Below are 16,899 nucleotides of genomic sequence, written 5' to 3'. Positions count from 1 at the left end.
CTCAGCTCCGTGTGTCCCTGTGCCCTGCCAGGACATCGTGCTGACGCTGCAGGAGAAGCTGTCCATCCGCAGCATCGCCCACTTCGCGCTGGTGCTGGAGGAGCAGTACAACCTGGCCAAGATCCACCTGCTGCACGAGGAGGAGCTCATTGCACAGGTGAGCAGAGCCCCCGTGTGTCCCACAGCCCCCAGGAGCAGAGGCCAGCGAGGGGCACAGGGACCAACGCTGCAGGGGTGAGCTCAGCTGGGCCCCAGCGATGCCAGCCACTTCTGCCAGGGTGTACACCCACATCCCTGGGGAAGGGGCACCTCGGGAGCATCCTGAGTGCCCACACACACCGAGCAGCACCCATGGGCTGGTGCTGCCTGGGCTGTGGGGAGCAACATCCTCTGTGCCACCTGTCACGTCAGCAGAGCACTGCTTGAGCCCCAAAACAGCTTTAAGGTGCATGACCTGGCTGCTCTCTGTTCCCTCAGCAGTCAGAGCCATCCCCCAGGCAGGGGCCACTTGGGTTAAATTCTGAGTCAGTGCTTTGTGTCCTGTAAACGTGAGGCGAGCTCGGGTGCTCCTGCCGCTCCAGCAGCGCTGCTGGTTTGTCAGAAGTGCTGCTCAGGTGTTCAGCTCCCAGCTGATGGGCTTGTTTGGGCAGTCCACTGCAGAGGGGTCCATGGAATCATAGGGAATGTCCTGAATGGGAATCACACAGGAGGATCATTGAGTTCAACTCCCTCGGTGGGTGATGCTGTCAGAACATTGAACTCATGGCTCAGAGGATTTCCGCTGGGCAGGATTCGCCCAGAATAAAATATGCTGATGTATAACTCAGAGCCCTGACATTGTATTGACATTACAGTGATGATTCAGGGGTCTGTTTAGGGCTGCTGTGTCTTGTGACTGTGCTCCAAAGCAGAGCAGCCTGCCCCTTCCCCTGCTGTTATCACACAGCCCCGAAGCCTCTGTCCTGGTCACACTGCAAGTCTCTGGGATCAGTGGGCATTTAAATGAAGTGTTGCTGTCAAAGGGCTTCTGGGCTGCTGCAGGGAGAAGGAAAAAACAGATGAAGAATCAGAGATAAAATTACAAACACTAGTAAAATCTCCTTGTGTTTGTTAGGGACCGTCTGCACCATCCCTTTGCCAGTGGTGTTAAAGCAGAGCACAGGCTCATCGTGCACTCGGGGAGGGAGGGCTTGTGGTGTGAGTCATCTCTCTGTTGCAGGTGGTCCAGAAAAGAGACTCTCATGACTACCGCTGCCTCTTCAGAGTGTGCTTTATCCCCAAGGACCCCCTGGACCTCCTGCAGGAAGACCCAGTGGCCTTTGAGTATCTGTACCTGCAGGTGACACTGGGGCATTCCGTGCTTGGGAATCCCGTCTCATCCTGTTCTCATTTTTGCTTTAAACCAGAGTGTGCCTCACACTGGCTCAGCTGTACGGATGGGAAATGCAGAGCACTTAAAATCAGAGCATTTCCATTTGATTTGCCTTAAATCCTTATGTCATCCTGTATGCTTGGCTGGTGATATCCCTGATTGGATGCGTGGTGTCGTGTTGTCAGGCTTGTTGTGTGCCCTGACTGTGCTCTGTTTGCCCCAGAGCTGCAGCGATGTGCTCCAGGAAAGGTTTGCTGTGGAAATGAAGTGCAGCGTGGCGTTACGCCTGGCTGCTCTGCACATACAGGAGAGGATCTACGCCTGTGCTCACCCACACAAGGTGTCCCTGAAATACATCGAGTAAGTGCCCACATTTCTGTGCTCTGGCCTGACTAAGCCCAGCAAAAGGAGGAGACACCTAGGAGTGACATCAGCTCTCTGTTTGCCCTGTGTTTAGCTGTGCACAGGAGTCCAAGGGGAATTGCAGCCTCTTGGTTGTGCTGCTCATTTTAGGGCAGGGTGGCCTCGTGGGCCTCCCTGTCCTTCACCCACTGAACCTCCAGAGCAGTAGAGAGTGAACACCTGGCTGTGTCCCAAGGCAGAGTCTTGTCTGTCACAGGGACAGTGACTTGAGGCCGCAGATCTCTCGCACAGTGAAGGTTCCCCACGCTGCCCCTGCCAGATTTTAGTGCCTGCACAGAGAGGGTGTAGTGATCAGCCTTGTCACCCACCAGAAGCACGTCAGAAATCCCTGCTTTGGGCAGTGATAGATCCTGTGAAGTATTTGGGTCTGTGGGGAAATGACCAAAACATGCTTTCAGAAGGAGCAGGTGTGCCATGCTGCATGTTGGTGCTCTTGGACTGCACCTGCCCTGGAGAAGCCCCTGCTCTAGGCAGCGGTGACGAGCTCGTTGCTAATTAGCAGGCTCTGGTGTGGTGACCAGGTTAATTAGCAGGCACTGGCTGCCTCGTGTGCAGCCAGATGTGCCCAGCTGTGTGCAGGAAGTGGGGGGCAAGGGGCAGCTACTCTCCTCTCACCTCACAGGTGTTTAGTGCTTGGGCTGAGTAAACTCCCCAGCAGCACGTATGGCCCACATTTTGGGTCCAGGAAACTGAACCTGCTGCAATGTCATAATCTTGTCACCAAAGCAAGGAGCATGCAAGGACAGAATCTCCATCCTCTGGGTGGTGAGGGGAGATTGGGATTGTCCTGCTAATGAAGGCTGTGAATTACCTCCTGTGAAACCATGTGAAAATGTCATTCTGCACCAGAGTGCACATTGTCCAGTCCCGCTCCTGACCCAGTGGCAGGTGCAGGTAGCAGTGAATTTGAGCCAGTGAGGCCACTGGGTGTGCCACAGCCCCCCAAGGCTGCCTGGTGCCTCTGCCCTGTCCCATGCTGCTGGGGGTCAGCATGGCTGGGACCTGCTGTGCTCCCTTCCCTCTGTCTTCCAGGAGGGACTGGGGAATCGAAAACTTCATCTCACCCACTTTGCTTCGAAACATGAGAGGGAAGGACATCAAGAAAGCCATCAGCTACCACCTGAAGCGGAACCAGGTGCTGCTGGACCCTCGGCAGAAGGTAATGTGTGAGCCCTGGGTCACAGTGTCTGTGGGGTGGTGGCAGTGTCCTCCCCCCTGGTTCTCCTCCTTGTGTCTGTCACCTGGGGCTTGTCTCATGCTCTGTGCTCCCTGATCTCCCTGCACTGTGTCCCACTGCCCTTTGCTGTGGGGTGCAGACGCTCTGTGGGCCATGGGGGATGGTGCCTGGACACCTCTGTGTCCAGACTGAGCTGGGTGTGTTGGTCAGACCCCCTGCTCGATGTCCCTGTCCTGCAGCACCTGTTGTAAACCGTGTTTCCTCTCTTGCCAAACCAAGCACACGCTCACGGCAGCCCAGGTGCGCCTGAGCTACCTGCAGATCCTGGGAGAGCTGAAGATGTACAGTGGGAAGATCTTCAATGCCACCATGATGGTATGAGCTGTTCATTTGTGTAATTGATTTTGGCATGCAGTCCTACTGGCCACACTGCTTCTTCCTGTCCAGGGATAGATGTTGGGAAGGGGCTCTGCTGGAGAATCTCAGCATAATTCCACAGAAGTGTCCACAGCACAGACCAGCCTCCAGAATAGTTATGCATGGTTTTTCTAATTGAAAGCTGTGCCTCTTGCTCTTCAGATAAACCCTCTCTATATTTTGTGTATTATAAACTACTTGAGAAATCTGGGGAGGCTTCAAACCCTTGAAAAAATACTGGAAATACTTAAACCTCACTGTAAAAAAGATCTCTTCACTTTTTACAAGGGGTTTCCTGGGTTGTTGATCTTTCTGCCTGTCCCCTCCTGGGTCTGTGTCACAAGATGTGTCACACAGGGAGCTGAGCAATGTTGGTGGGGCTGAAGCAGAGCAAGACCTCACCCATGGGTCCCAGTACTGCTGAACACAGCATGCAGTTTGAACTATGAACATGCTGCACCTACATGCAATTTGAACAGTCTCTGCCAGATTTTATGAGCATTAATTAATTTCTCGTTAAGTGTCTCACCCTAACAGAAAGGATTGGCATTTCTTCCAACCCCAGAAATGTCTTTGTGAAGTTTCTACCCTGCAGCTGCAGCAGGGGTATGGGGACACCCTGGGCTGCCAGGGGACACTGCTGCCAGCCACATCTCTGGGTCTGCCAGGTGGCTGCTGCATCCCTGGGGCCACGGGAAGCTGCTGGTCCCTGTGCAGGGGAGGGAGCTGGGCACAGGCTCCTGTGGCAGCCCTGCAGCAAAGAGAGTCAGTGCTGAGATCCCAGGTGAGGTCAGGGGGCTGAGGGGTCCCTGCCCAGGCTTTATCAGCAGTTTATCCTCTGCAGCTGCAGGACAGGGAGTCGTACGTGGCTCTGCTGGTGGGTGCCAAGCACGGCGTGAGCCAGATCATCAACAGCAAGCTCAACATCATCACCAGCCTGGCCGAGTTCCCCAGCATCAGCAGGGTGGAGCTCAGCGAGGAGTCCGAGCGAGTGAGCACTGTCAAGATCTACCTGCAGGACCTGAAGGTGAGCAGCTGTGGGGAGTCAGCTGCACCATCAGCTCTTCTCAAAGGCTGGGGTGCCACCAGGATAAAAGGCTTAGAACGGACTTGGGAGGGAAAGCTCGTAGGAAGAACCAAAAAGATTTCCTAGAGAGAAGTGATTCTCCCTGCTGAGGAAAAGCGATTCTTCCTCCATCAGTGAGACACACCAAAGGCACAGAAGGCGAGAAAAATAAATTACTCCTCTTTGTCTGTGCCTCCTGCAAATGAGAGTGAGGGAAGTATGAGACAGAGGGGGTGCTTTGTCCTTGTGCAGCCTGTTCCTGCAGACTGTGGTACCAACAACATTTGTTTATTCTAATCTTTCCTACCCTTTTCTCCCCCACGCCTCCAAATAATGAAACAAACCAAAAACAGCTGCTCACTCTGCTGCTGGAGTCAAACAGTGCGAAGGATCTCGTCTGCCTCATCGTTGGTTACTACAGACTCTTCGTGGATGCAAACGCCTCCATATTTACCTGGGGAGAGAAAGAACAGCAACTGCACCGTGTCTCGGCTGAAGAAGGTTCAGGAAAACCAGCCTTTTCTTGACAAAGGACGGGGAGGAAGCGGGTGGATGCCCCAGCTCCTGGGTGCAGCATCGTGGTGGAGCAGCAGCCCGGGGCCGAGTAGTGGCACCTGCAGATGGTTAAGGCTGCACTTGATGGTCTTAGGGGGCTTTTCCACCATTCCTGTGATAGCTGCAGGCTTGTGCGAGCCGCAGGCCGAGGCTTGGGGCGAGGGGTGAGCTGGCAGCTCCAGGGTGCTGCTCTGAGCTGGAAACAGCCCGCAGGTGCAGCCGCAGCTTCCCTTGCTGGCTGTTGCGCTGGGTTAGGGTAGGGCCGTGCCCCGGGGCCCGCGGGGCAGGTCTGGCTGACCCCATCCCACAGCATGGGATGACGAGTTCCTTTCAATCCCAGGCTACGAATCCCGAGCCTGCAGCGACTCTGAAGATTCCTGGGGCTGCTGCTCGGAGCGCCGCCCGGAGGGCGCTGCGGGCCGGGGAGAGCCCCGCGGTGCCGGCGGGAGCGGCGCGGAGCCCCGGGCTGGCGGCGGGGACCCGCCGGGGACAGGCGGTGACAACGCCACCGACAGCGCCTCCGAGGCGTCCGACTCGGCCAACACCGAGAGCCGGGGCTTCAAGACGAGCGGCTCCAGCGACTCGATGGACGCGCTGGAGGAAGAGGAGCTGGAAGCGTGCTCTTCCTCCCGGCCAGAGCCGCTCCGCTTTTACGCTCCGACCGTGCAGGAGATGAGCAGCTGCGAGCGGAGCTTCGTGCCGGTGTGTGCCGCGGGCAGCCCCGGCGCTGCCGGCGGCTATTTCTGCTTCGTGCAGGCGCCGCCGGGGCCCGGGGACAGCCCCTCGGGGCCGGGCTCCGCTCGGCAGCCCGGGCTGGCCCGGCCGGACACCTCGGGCTGCCCCGCGGGGCACGGCACAGGCGACAGCGACCTCGTCCTGCGGCCGCCCCCGGGCTTCGGTGACTCCAGCTCCGAGGAGGAGTTCTACGATGCTGCGGACAGGCTCAGCCCTCCGGAGGCGCTGGCAGGTAAAGCCTCACCTGCGTGCTGCGGGCCCTCCCTCCCGCTGCCGGGCTGGGATGCCGCCCCTGCTCCCAGCCCTTAGCAGCCTCCCCCGGCCTTCTGAGGGACATCCGAACACCCGTTCTCCACAGGCCGCTCCTCAGCACCCTCGCAGTGAGGTTGCAGGAGGATTTGTAACCACGTGCAAGCACTGGGTGCTGGGAAAAGTCAGTTTTCAGAGGAGTGGCATTCTGGAATCTCAGCTCTTTTCCTCTCAGCTAAGGAGACCCCAAAGCTGTAAAACACTGTTGCATGAACCCCCAAGATCAAAGGTCATGTTCAGGTCAGAGGCTTGTTAAAGAGCTGGGTCAAGGGTTCCCAGGGCTGGGCAGCTCCCTGACCATTGATTTTCTCAGAAATGAGAAGAGTCTTGTTTCTGAAGTAATCAGCTCTTTCAGTATTAACCGAACCTCCTAAGAATTTGATTCATGCCATTAGAACCGTTTTGGCTTTTACAGCAATGCACAGTCACTGTACTGTGTTCAGGCAAAAAACATCATCTCTGGAAGCTGTTATCACCTAAATATCCAGCTGGCAACCTCTGGCCGTGTTTCTGTTTGGTGATGAGCCTGTGGGCAGTGTTCTCGTGGTGCTGCTGCTGTCCCCACACTTGACTGGGGAATTACAGCCACACCTGCCTGCAGGTGAAGTGACCCCAGAGCCCTCATCACTAATCCTGGGCTCCAGCCCTTGTAGCCACACACCCAGGCTCTGCCTTTTTCTTGACATCCAACCCCAAGTAGGTAGTGGATCATGAGAGACCGTTTCGTTCTGCCCTTGGGAACCCAGCTTAGGAGCCTGCTGAGCATTTGTGCCTGTGATTCCAAGGCCTGTGCCAGGAGCTTTTTGGCACACTGTGTAGGCATGTGGGTATTCTGCTGTCTGGGATTACTTCCTGATTTCCATGTTTTTCCTGCCGTCAGGCTACGATGCAGCACCCTGGGAGGGTGCAGAGAACCCCTCCTGCATCCCAAAGAGGCTGAGGTGCTACAGCTTGGGGGAGAGCCCTTCAGTGAGGGAGAAGCACGGGCAGGAGAAGGAGCTGACCTGCACCAAGAGCCTGAGGAAGAGAAGGTCTTTCCTGAAAACTGATTACACCTCGCAGGTCAGTTTCCCTGCGGCTGTCCCGGGCTCTCCACAGCGCTGCTGCTCCTGGCCGCCCACTCAGCCCACAGAGGACACAGGGAAGAACACGGAGATGGGGCTTCTTGTGGCCACCCAGGCCCAGAGGAACACTGCTGGCACAAAGCCCTGCTCTGATGTGATGGACATGGAGCCCGACACCATGGAGGCAAAGTCAGTGATGGAATGTCTGGTTTCCTCCATTTCGGACGCTCACCGTGCTGGTGACCAGTGTGGGGAGGAGGACAGCAGCCTCCAGCCTCAAAAACCCCCCTTGCTGTCCCCAGAGCCCCTTCCCAGAGGTCAGAGTGGAGCTGCCCAGGAAAGCTCCCCAGTGGAGACAGATCCTGGGTGTCTGAGTGAGGAGAGCCGTGTGCCCACTGGAGGCTGGCAGACCCAGGGAGCGCAGGAGGAGGGGGGTGAGGTGGTGGCCACCCAGCACAAGGCCAGTGTTGTGCCCTCTGCTGTTGTCTGCCCCTCTGACGAGCTCCTGCTGCTGCCATCAGCCCCTGGCCCCAGCATGGCTCCTCCTCAGGAGCTGGCCCAGGACTGGGGGCTGCCCCCTGTGAGTGTGGAGCCTTCCCTGGCTCCCTGTCAGGAGAGCAAAGCTGATGGTCTGAGCTGTGTCATTGGCAAGGGCTGTGCTGATGGTCAGGGCTGTGCCAATGGTCAGGGCAGGGATGATGGTCAGGGCAGGGATGATGATCAGGGCAGGGATGATGGTCAGGGCAGGGATGATGGTCAGGGCAGGGATGATGGTCAGAGCAGAGATGATGGTCAGAGCAGAGATGATGGTCAGGGAAGGGATGATGATCAGGGAAGGGATGATGATCAGGGAAGGGATGATGGTCAGGGCAGGGATGATGGTCAGGGCAGGGGTGATGGTCAGGGCAGGGGTGATGGTCAGGGCAGGGGTGATGGTCAGAGCAGAGATGATGGTCAGAGCAGGGGTGATGATCAGGGCAGGGATGATGGTCAGAGCAGGGGTGATGATCAGGGCAGGGATGATGGTCAGGGCTGTGCCGATGGTCAGGGCAGGGCTGGTGGCCAGAGCTGTGGCTGCAGCAGCACTGAGGGGGCTGTGTCCCAGCCCAGGGGCCAGCAGGTGGTGGATGGGGAGATCCTGTGGAAGGTGCAGGAAGGCCACATGGGGTTCCCAGATGCAGCCCAGCTCCTGGCAGATGGCAGCAGTGCCTCGGGGGTCCTCAGCCACCTCTCCTGGCTCTCATTCGGGGTGAGAACAGACCCTGTGTCACACAGCCTGCTGCAAGACAGGGTGGATGACCCACTTGAGCCTTTGGCCTGTCTGATGAGCAGCAGGTGCATGGGGGCTGGTGCTGTTGGAAGGAAGATGCCAACATCCCCTGCTGGAGCAGGCTTTGTCCAGGAGCTGGTGAGCAGCTCAGGGCTGGGTGCAGGGCAGCCCACAAGAGATGCAGGAAATGTGGCTCAGCAGGAGCCACAGCCTGCACAGGCTTCTCTTCCCAGAGAACAGGCTGCAGGGCTGGAGAAGGACTCTTGCCTGGCTCCATCTGCAGAGCTTTCCATCTCCTCGGTTCCAGTTTCCCTGGGGAAAGGAGCAGGAGACAATGGGGCTGCAAAACACTCCTTCCTCTGTCTTAACTCTGAGGGGGGTGAGCAGACCCCTGCAGCCCCCAGCCCAGGTGGGCCCTTGGGCTGTTCCCCGGCACCACACGGGCTGGACAGCTGTGGCTGCCAGCTGCCCTACATCAGCTGCTTCCCCCAGCCCCACAACCAGGGGGAGCGTGAAACCAGCCCCCCCCAGTTTCCAGGGCCCCTCACCACCCCTCCATCCAGCAGCTGCAGCCTTCCCAGGACCCCCGGGAGCGCCCTCCCAGTCTCCACTGCTGGGGACGCGGCAGGGCAGGACCCCCACATCCAAGTGCTGGGGCAGCTGAAGGACCAGGCATGGATGAGCCCTGTGGATTTCTCACGCTTCCTGGCCTACACTGTGGAGCTCCAGGAGGTTGTAGGGAAGCTCTGCGGAAACCAGGCAACTCACCTGCACGACCAATGTGCAGAGCAGGGTGTGGAGAGCCAGGGTGCCCTGGGCTGGGCTTCCCAGGACCTGCTGTCCAGCTGCCAGGCACTCCTGAGCACAGAGCAGCCTCTCACAGAGGTGCAGTGTGCACTGAGAGCAACATTTGACCGCCTGGTTCACCTGGCAGTGACCTGCTTCCAGGTGACACACTGCCAGCGCTGCAGGCAGAGACAGCAGGAGCTGGGAGCTGCGCTGGGGGACGTGGTGGGCACCTACCAGCAGCTGCTGCACGCTCTGCACCAGCAGCTCCATGGGCAGGTCTGCCCTGAGCTGGGCACCAAGCTCCTTGCCCGCCAGCACACGGCCCTAGCAGCTGCCATCTTCTGTCTCCTGCAGCAGTTCAGGGCATCCCCGTGGCTGTGACAGGCGGGGTGCGGGCACACGAGGGCACTGAGGGGGACAGAGCCCGGATGTGTGCCCCCTGTCCGCCTCAGGCTCTCCCCCTGGCAATGTTTGGCCCAGGATGGCCACGGGAGGATGTGCCCAAACCTGCTGGCTGGGCTCCCCAAATGCAGCCATGCCCCAGGTGCTCTTGGAGCACTTCACAACCATAGCCTGTGTCTTACCCAGGGCTCGTGCCTTGCCTCCCACGGGCTGAGCAGATGGTCAGTCTCATGGTGTTCTCTCAGCTTCTTTGTCACCCATGGGGAAGAGTGCGAGTCTTTCAGCCTGCCTTTCACTCACTCGTCTCCCCAGGCTGGCTCTGGACTGAAGGAACATCAAACCCCACCCTGTCCGGATGTGAAGGCCCCCAGGTGGCTTTCTCCACCCTCTGTGGCCAAGGGACCACCGTGATCCCATCTTCAGTTGCTTTTCCTTAGCCAGAGAGGGTGGTCCCAGCGGGGGCGGCAGCAGAGCCGCTCCGTGCCGTTCCTGTGCCAGCAGCTGCTCTGCTGGCCAGCGACAGCTCCTGCAAGCTCCCACCCCACCATCGAGCTCCCACCCCACCATCGGAGCGGCTCCCGGCTCTGTCTGCCAGAAGAGAGGGCCAGCCCCTCTGATGCTGCGGTCAGAGCTGTGCAGGGACCATCACGGGCTCCCCCAGCCCTGTTCCCCTCCCAGCAGGTGCGGCTCGCCCTGGCCAGGCGAGAGCTGGAAGGGGGTTTGGCTGTGCATCCCTGCAGGGCAGCACTGCAGCACCCTTGGATGGAGGGGCAGAGGTCAGTCCCTCACTGCTGAGGTCCAGCCTGGGGATATTGAGGGTGGCTGCCTTTCCCCAAGGAACTGCTGCTGCAGCCCAGGGGGCCTGCACTAGGCAGCTGAGGGGCACAGCTGATAGCACAGGTGATAGCACCACCTCTGCCAGGCACCGTGGGCACAGGATTGTCCCCTGGCTCTGGGACACTGAAGGGGATCGTCTCCACGTGCAGCTTGCCAAGAGCCACCAGGCCACAGCAATAGGCACTGGCCAACAGTGACACTCGGAGCCCCTGTCGTGGCTTAACCTCAGGGCAAGGCCCTGGCTTGGGTTAAACCACAACAGCCCCCAGCTGCTCCTGCAGAGCCACTGTCACACACGCTGGGACACAAGCCCCAGGGCTGTGAAAGGGCCTTGCTGTGAGAGAGAAATGAAAACACATAACCAAACTTACCTCAGGTGACCTTCAGGTCCTGCTGCCACTGGCCATGAGGTTTTAGGGCGCTTTTGGCAGCAGTGGCTGAGGTAATGTATGGACTCAGCTGCACCAAACACACTTTCTGCTGTGGCTGTGGCACGTGGCACTGCTCTCTGCAGGGCACAGCCAAGCCCAGCTACCTTCCCAGCAGGGACACAGGCGTCAGGTGTGACAAGGTACCACTTATCAGTAACTGTAGGGACACAATGGGGATCTAAACCTTTCATTTTATATTAGATGTGTACAAGTAGCCAAAGGCTTTGACAACTCACCTAGTCTTCACTGCATTTAAGCTGTTGGGACAGAGCGTCCTTGGGAGCAGCTCCCCATCCCTCATTCTCCTGCAGGAACAGCACTGTCCTGTCCCATGGTAGGGGGTTTTCCTTGCCCATATGCTTTGCAATCCTAACTTCACCTTACTCTCTGTTTCAATAAAATGAGGAAAACACCTTAAAGCTCTCCTCCCCATCCCAGCACACATGTAGGTGCAGGAGTCACAAACAGCGGCAAAGAAGCAAAACTGAATTCCTGTCAGTTTTCACTTGATTCCAGGCTCCACCAGCTTTTCTTTCCTGCTCAGGGGCACAGGGAATGTCTAGAACTGCATTCCTGAGGTAGAAGGTGTTGCTCCAACAAGGTCCTCACGCTGCTGGAAGTAGCTGTCCCCTGGGCACAGTCACGCTGGTGCTTCCTGCCTATGCAGCTCCTCAGCACAAAATAAAGAGTTTTCTTGGGCAGCAGTGGCGCACTGGGGTGTTTCCACCTGTTCCGCTGTATCCGGTAGCACGTAGCCTTTCCCAGAAGAAACTCCAGCCCGCAGAGCTGCTGGCCAGCTCCGTGTCTCATAGTAGGTGGACAGGACATCAAAGACTGTCAGGAGCAGAGAGATGCTGAGTCACACAGTGCTGTGACAATGGTGCCACACACACCCACTGAACAGGAGGGAGGCGATGGCAGCTGGCCCAGAGAAGGTCCCTCACTTAACACCTGATGAGCTGATGCTTGAGGCAGCTCACCTAGGGGCAAACAGGTATTTTGGAGAGGACTTTAGGGAGCTCTGGGCAAAGCAGTGGCTGTGTCAACTACGGTGAGGCGCCTCCACCGTGTTTTGGCTGACATATGACACTTGTCCCCCCTGTAGTGAGCCACACCTGCTGTGCTCCCACTGTCACTCCAAGGGACAGAGACTCCATCCCTTGGGCACACCGAGCCCCCTGCCACTTCCTCTGCCTTGTGTCCATGGAGGGGACACAATCCTCATGTCACGGGTAGAAACTGCGAGGAGCTGGCATGGGTCATGAGCCCCTCTGCAGCCACCAACAGAGAAATTGTCCCCTGCCTCGTGCACAGCTCCCCGGGGAGCGGGGGATCACACCCAGCCTTTGGACCACACCAGACCCCCGTGTGTCCCTCCAGCCCCCAGGCAGCCCCTCACCCTGGTTGATGGCCAGTGTCTCGGAGTGGTAGTTCCTGGAATTGGGGGCTTTCACCATGTACTCGCGGATGGGGAGCCGGGCTGTCTGCAGGCACTGCTCCCGTGCCCTGCGCAGGGTCAGCTGCTGCAGGGGACACACGGACATGCTGACACAGGGTGTGGCCTGCACAGCCACAGAGCAAAACTTGCCCAGGGGCTTGTGGCACCCGCACAGCAGCAGCTTCTCCCAGCTCGCTGCTGGGTCCAGGCAGAATTTGAGGGACAAGGGGTGTTGGGAGGCAGCTGCAGCACTGGGATGTCTCCGCTCATGGGGCAGGCACCACGCACCTTGTGAATGCTCTCATCCACCAGCCCTCCCAGCACGTACACTTTGTCCGGGTCGATGTCTTCAAGGACTAGAAATAGGACAAGCACTGGCTCACCACCACACAGCAGCCCATCCTGCAGGACAGTGCTCTCCCTGCAGACCCCACTCCCAAGGACTGCAGTGGGTAGAGCCTCCTCACCCCAGGGGCTGTGGCCTGGGGGCACACGGGTGCCACCAGCACTGACCCAACCCCAGATCTGAGCACACAGCATGCAATGTGAGACAGCCCACGTGAGGAACAGCTTGCCTGAAGCATGGAACAGCCTCAAAAAGAAAAGTCAACCTTCTAAAAGTCAGCCTTTTGCCCTGGTTCTACCTTGTCTAAAGCATGTGAAATATTTACCATTCTCAGAGTCGGGAGTGAGATAAACAATGGCCTCCAGAGGAAACAGGTCCAGGTAACTCTCTGGAGTTGTATCCATCTCGAAGACACAAGTCAGAGTGAAGCAGCCCATTAGTCTAAGGTACATCCCCCAGAACAAAGGCCCCTCCCAGACCCAGAGATACCCCGGGACTGACACTACTGCTGAGGCCATACTGACTGCTAAAGGTCTTCTAGACCATACAGACCTGCAGTGACCTAGGGTTTTTCTTTTTCAGTTGGACAATGTTTCTATTCTGGGCACTGGTCAACACACCTAAAAACTCCATTAAATTCTCTTTCCTCATTAGAAGTTCTTGGGGTGCTTTAAGAAAGGGAGAGCATCAACCATGGTCTAATTTTAAATAAGATACAGAGCACAGGGCTGTGCTGTCCCCCGACCCCGCGGCCAGACCCTCACCAGGTATCCAGCGAAGCCGTCGTTCATGCGGAAGCACTGCTCGTAGATCGGCGTGCCGGCCGCGAACTCCGTCAGGCACAGCCAGAAGGGCCGAGCGGCTCGCCGGTTCGCCCCGTAGAGCCTCCGGATCTGGGAGGCGAGGCGGCCACTCTCCTTGGGGACAGAGCGGGACAGTGACCGCGGGCCTGGGGCTGGCGGTGCCGCCGACTTCCCGGTGCCTCGCCCGCAGCAGGGACGGGCACACGGGGGGCGCAGCCTGTCCGGGACCCCGAGCGGCCCCCGAGCGGCCCCCGGCACCCCCGCACCTTCTCGGTCATGCTGCCGCCCACGCCGAGATCCACGCACAGCCGCGGCCCCGCCGCCCGCGCCTCCAGCAGCCGCTCCACGGCCAGGGCAGCCGGGACCCTCCCGCGGCGGAGGGAGGGCGGCCCGGGCCCGGCGGGGCCGCTGCCGAGCGCCGCTCTCCGGCCGTCCCCGTCCGCCGCTGCCCGCCGTGCCCGGCGCCGCTGCCGCTCCTGCCGCCGCTTCCCGCGCCGGGCGGCGAGAACCCGCTGCCAGCGCCGCCGCTTCCGCAGCGCGTTCCTCTGCGGGAGGGAAGCGGGCACGGCGCTCAGCGGGGCCCGGCGCGGGGTCCCGCCGCACGCACCGGCACCGGGCACCGAGCGCGGCCCCGCCGAGCACCGAGCACCGAGCACCGAGCGCGGCCCCGCCGAGCACCGAGCACCGAGCGCGGCCCCGCCGAGCACCGAGCACCGAGCGCGGCCCCGCCGAGCACCGAGTACCGAGCGCGGCCCCGCCGAGCACCGAGCACCGAGCGCGGCCCCATCGAGCACCGAGCACGGCCCCGCCGAGCACCGAGCACCGAGCGCGGCCCCGCCGAGCACCGAGCACCGAGCGCGGCCCCACCGCACGCACCGAGCACGGCCCCGCCGCGCCGCCCGCCCTCCCCGCGCTGGGCTCGCCCGCTGCCGAGGGCTCGATCCGCAGCAGCCGCAGCGCCTCGGCCGCCACCGCCGCCTCCGCCTCCGCCTCGCTCCCCGCCGCCTCCGGCCCCGCCGCCACGCCGGCCTCCATCGCGCCGCCGGCGCGGAAGGGGCGGGCCCGCGGCGGCTCCGCCCGTTCCCCCGCGGGGCGGCACCGCCCGGGCCAGCCGGCAGCTCCCCGGTGGGGCCCGCTGCTCCCGGTGCCCGCTGCTGCCGGTGCCCGCGCTCCCGCCCAGCAGGCCGGCTCCGCTGCCGCTCCGTGGCGGGGCTCTCGGCTGTCAGCGGCACCCCGCGTTCCGCGCGTTCCCACAGAGGATCCGGCCTGAGGTGGTTTCCCTGTTTGTCGCCGTGCTGAGTCAACAGCTCACACAGCAGATGCCACACGCCCGGTCAGGCTGGCACCGCTCCCCAGGGCTGCTCCTCCACCGTGCACCGCTTCCTTTGTGTATCCTAATTCTTCTATCGTTATTCTTCCTATTCTGTCACTTTATACTGTGTCTATGGAGATAAGCATAAGCAGGTGGAATTTGGATAACTAATGGCATTTGGATAAGAAATGAATCCCAAAAATTACTTCTGGTTTGGAAGAAGTGGGAGTATTGCGTGACAAGCGCAACCTTCTGGAATTGCAGGAAGCCAACTGCCTGATGCCTGGCCAGGTCATGAGCAGCAGCCCCCCGCCCCAGACAGCTCTGACTGCCTGGCAATCTGCGTCCCACACTGCATGGCATCACACACAGCGTGTAAAACGGGGGAATGTCAAGGGAGGGGATATAAATAAAAGCTGACCCGGCTCTGATCAGCTGTCTTGGCTGTAGCCCCCTGGCCTGCTTGCTGTCAGGGCAGAAGCAGCTGAAAAGCCCTTGGCAGGGTCAGGACACGCAGCAGCAGCCACAACATCCACGTGTGATCAGAGCTCTCCTCACCCTGAATGCAGAACATGGCCCCGCACCCACCGGGAAGAAATGAAGCCCAGCACAGACCAGGATGTCCAGGCAGGGCCAGCACAAACCTGACTGTGCACTGAGGCAAGCAGCACCTCTTGGAAAGCCCTTCCAGCCCACAGGATGTCCAGGGCTGTCCTGGAAATCCTGCACTGTGTGGGGGCCCTGGTTCCATGGGGCTGGGGAATTGTGTCTCACCCACAGGCTTAGCTGCAACACTGACTCGTGTTTTGTTTCCTAGGAAAGCATCTGCGTTTCCCTGAGGCACTCTCGGGAGTACATTTTACATTTTCCAGAACTACTCTGCCAAGAAACTGTTCTCCAAGCCCAGAGCATTAATGCCACCCTCTGTGCTGGGGCTGTTGCAGTTCTTGTTTCTCCATGAACAAACCGGGCTCCAAGCATGTCCCAGGGTGAGGCAAAAGTGTAGACAGGTAGAGAAAATAGACTAGTAGACAGGTAGAGAAAATTTTGTGTAAGACCTCAGGTAACACACAAGGGACAAAGGATATTTTGGAGAAGAACAGAGTTCTTCTGTGGGGGACAGAAGGAGCATTTTGGGGGTAAGACAGAGGTCACAGTGACACTCCCAGCATGAATCAGACCCCAGAGGAGAGGCTGGTCCTGCTGTTCGACTCAAAGCCTGGGACTGTTATGGATCCCATCCTCACTGGCACCTGTTCTGTACTTTTAGCACTGGACTGGACTAAGGAGGCCTCTCTGGACTCCTCCTCTTTGCCAACGAGGTTTTAGTAGTGTCTTCCACACTCTCAGAACATGTGGCTTGAAAAAACATATTGACATTGAATGTGTTTATAAAAATGCCAGTAAGATTACAAAAACTTAAAGAGAAATATCCAAACACCACTAAAGCAGTAGCTTTTGTAAGGAGGAGGGACCCTGACGTTCCCTGAGTAGTTTTGAAAAAAACCTCCTGCTAATTGTCTTTAAGAGGGCAAAGGGTGCAGGGCCGGGGACCGCCCAGGATGGGGGACAGATGCACTGGGGACAGATCCCCAACGGGGGCTCATTCCCCGGGGCACAGCCGAGGAGAGGCATGGGGTGCAGCCTGGATTTTTGTCCAAGTTTGCACACAGCGGGAGCTGGGTGGTTCCTACAAAATGCTGCTCGCCGACCATCGAAACTATTTACACGTTGTACAAAGATATCAGCATGAACTGGTTATACATTACATCCCTTTTCTATTAATTAGTACTCAGACCCCCGTTTGCCGCTGTGTCTCAGTTCTCACGCCGAGCAGCCCAAGGCACAGCTGCTCTCTCCGTCTGGAGCCGGCGCTGGCGATCCCCGGGCCCGGCACCGCCCGGCCTCTCCCGTGCCTCCGCGCAGACAGCAAATCCCCGTTACAAATCCTCCCAACGGCACAGCAGGCGGGCCCGGCCGCTCCCGGGGTGCCGTTCCCGGGGTGCGGGTGCCGTTCCCGGGGCGCCGTTCCCGGGGTGCCGGTGCCGGTGGTGCGGCCGCTCCCGGGCGAACGGCAGCAGGGCCGGGCCTGAGGGAGTCGCGGTCACGTGGGCGCACGACACGTGACTTATGTGGGCGGGGCCTCGAGACGG

The 16,899-nt window shown here is 59.3% G+C and overlaps 2 protein-coding genes and 1 long non-coding RNA gene across 7 annotated transcripts in view; 1 reads left to right on the top strand and 2 right to left on the bottom strand.

The window, feature by feature from the left end:
• Positions 1-11,551, top strand: part of FRMPD1 (FERM and PDZ domain containing 1) — a 28,401-nt gene extending 16,850 nt beyond the window's left edge. For all 4 annotated transcript variants that reach the window (XM_086868820.1, XM_086868822.1, XM_086868821.1 and 1 more), the window contains 9 exons: positions 32-157; positions 1,220-1,339; positions 1,596-1,732; positions 2,828-2,954; positions 3,252-3,347; positions 4,234-4,416; positions 4,809-4,956; positions 5,351-5,977; positions 6,935-11,551. In XM_086868820.1, coding sequence (XP_086724946.1) covers positions 32-157; positions 1,220-1,339; positions 1,596-1,732; positions 2,828-2,954; positions 3,252-3,347; positions 4,234-4,416; positions 4,809-4,956; positions 5,351-5,977; positions 6,935-9,558 — 4,188 coding nt within the window. In that variant the 3' untranslated portion in view covers positions 9,559-11,551. The remainder of the gene's footprint in view (positions 1-31; positions 158-1,219; positions 1,340-1,595; positions 1,733-2,827; positions 2,955-3,251; positions 3,348-4,233; positions 4,417-4,808; positions 4,957-5,350; positions 5,978-6,934) is intronic.
• LOC147647957 (uncharacterized) lies at positions 1,403-4,949 on the bottom strand. The gene is made up of 2 exons (XR_015280848.1): positions 4,817-4,949; positions 1,403-4,651 (listed from the first exon to the last, which is right to left on the bottom strand). It is a non-coding gene; the product is annotated as an uncharacterized LOC147647957 (long non-coding RNA).
• TRMT10B (tRNA methyltransferase 10B) lies at positions 11,021-14,484 on the bottom strand. Of its 2 annotated transcripts, none has more exons than XM_086868826.1 (7): positions 14,311-14,484; positions 13,701-13,979; positions 13,396-13,548; positions 12,957-13,035; positions 12,574-12,641; positions 12,247-12,370; positions 11,021-11,681 (listed from the first exon to the last, which is right to left on the bottom strand). In XM_086868826.1, exons 1-7 carry the CDS (start codon positions 14,467-14,469, stop codon positions 11,488-11,490), a joined length of 1,056 nt encoding a protein of 351 aa, XP_086724952.1. In that variant the 5' UTR covers positions 14,470-14,484; the 3' UTR covers positions 11,021-11,487. The 2 variants fall into 2 exon arrangements, with proteins under 2 accessions (XP_086724952.1, XP_086724953.1); XM_086868827.1 differs by having other exon boundaries at positions 12,247-12,367.
• Between the last annotated feature and the right edge of the window lie 2,415 nt (positions 14,485-16,899).

The sequence above is a fragment of the Cyanistes caeruleus genome, chromosome Z (assembly GCF_971803275.1).
Source record: "Cyanistes caeruleus chromosome Z, bCyaCae1.hap1.1, whole genome shotgun sequence".
NCBI lineage: Eukaryota > Metazoa > Chordata > Aves > Passeriformes > Paridae > Cyanistes > Cyanistes caeruleus.
This window is presented reverse-complemented; position numbering and strand designations above follow the sequence as displayed.

What these genes read in the sequence shown, in the direction of transcription:
- TRMT10B (XM_086868826.1), bottom strand. Translation starts at nt 14,469, where the DNA reads ATGGAGGCCGGCGTGGCGGCGGGGCCGGAGGCGGCGGGGAGCGAGGCG. An exon ending in GCGCGGCGGGGCCGTGCTCG is followed by an intron (nt 13,980 to 14,310) that starts GTGCGTGCGGTG and finishes TCCCTCCCGCAG; the next exon opens with AGGAACGCGCTGCGGAAGCG. An exon ending in CACTCCCGACTCTGAGAATG is followed by an intron (nt 12,642 to 12,956) that starts GTAAATATTTCA and finishes TCCTATTTCTAG; the next exon opens with TCCTTGAAGACATCGACCCG.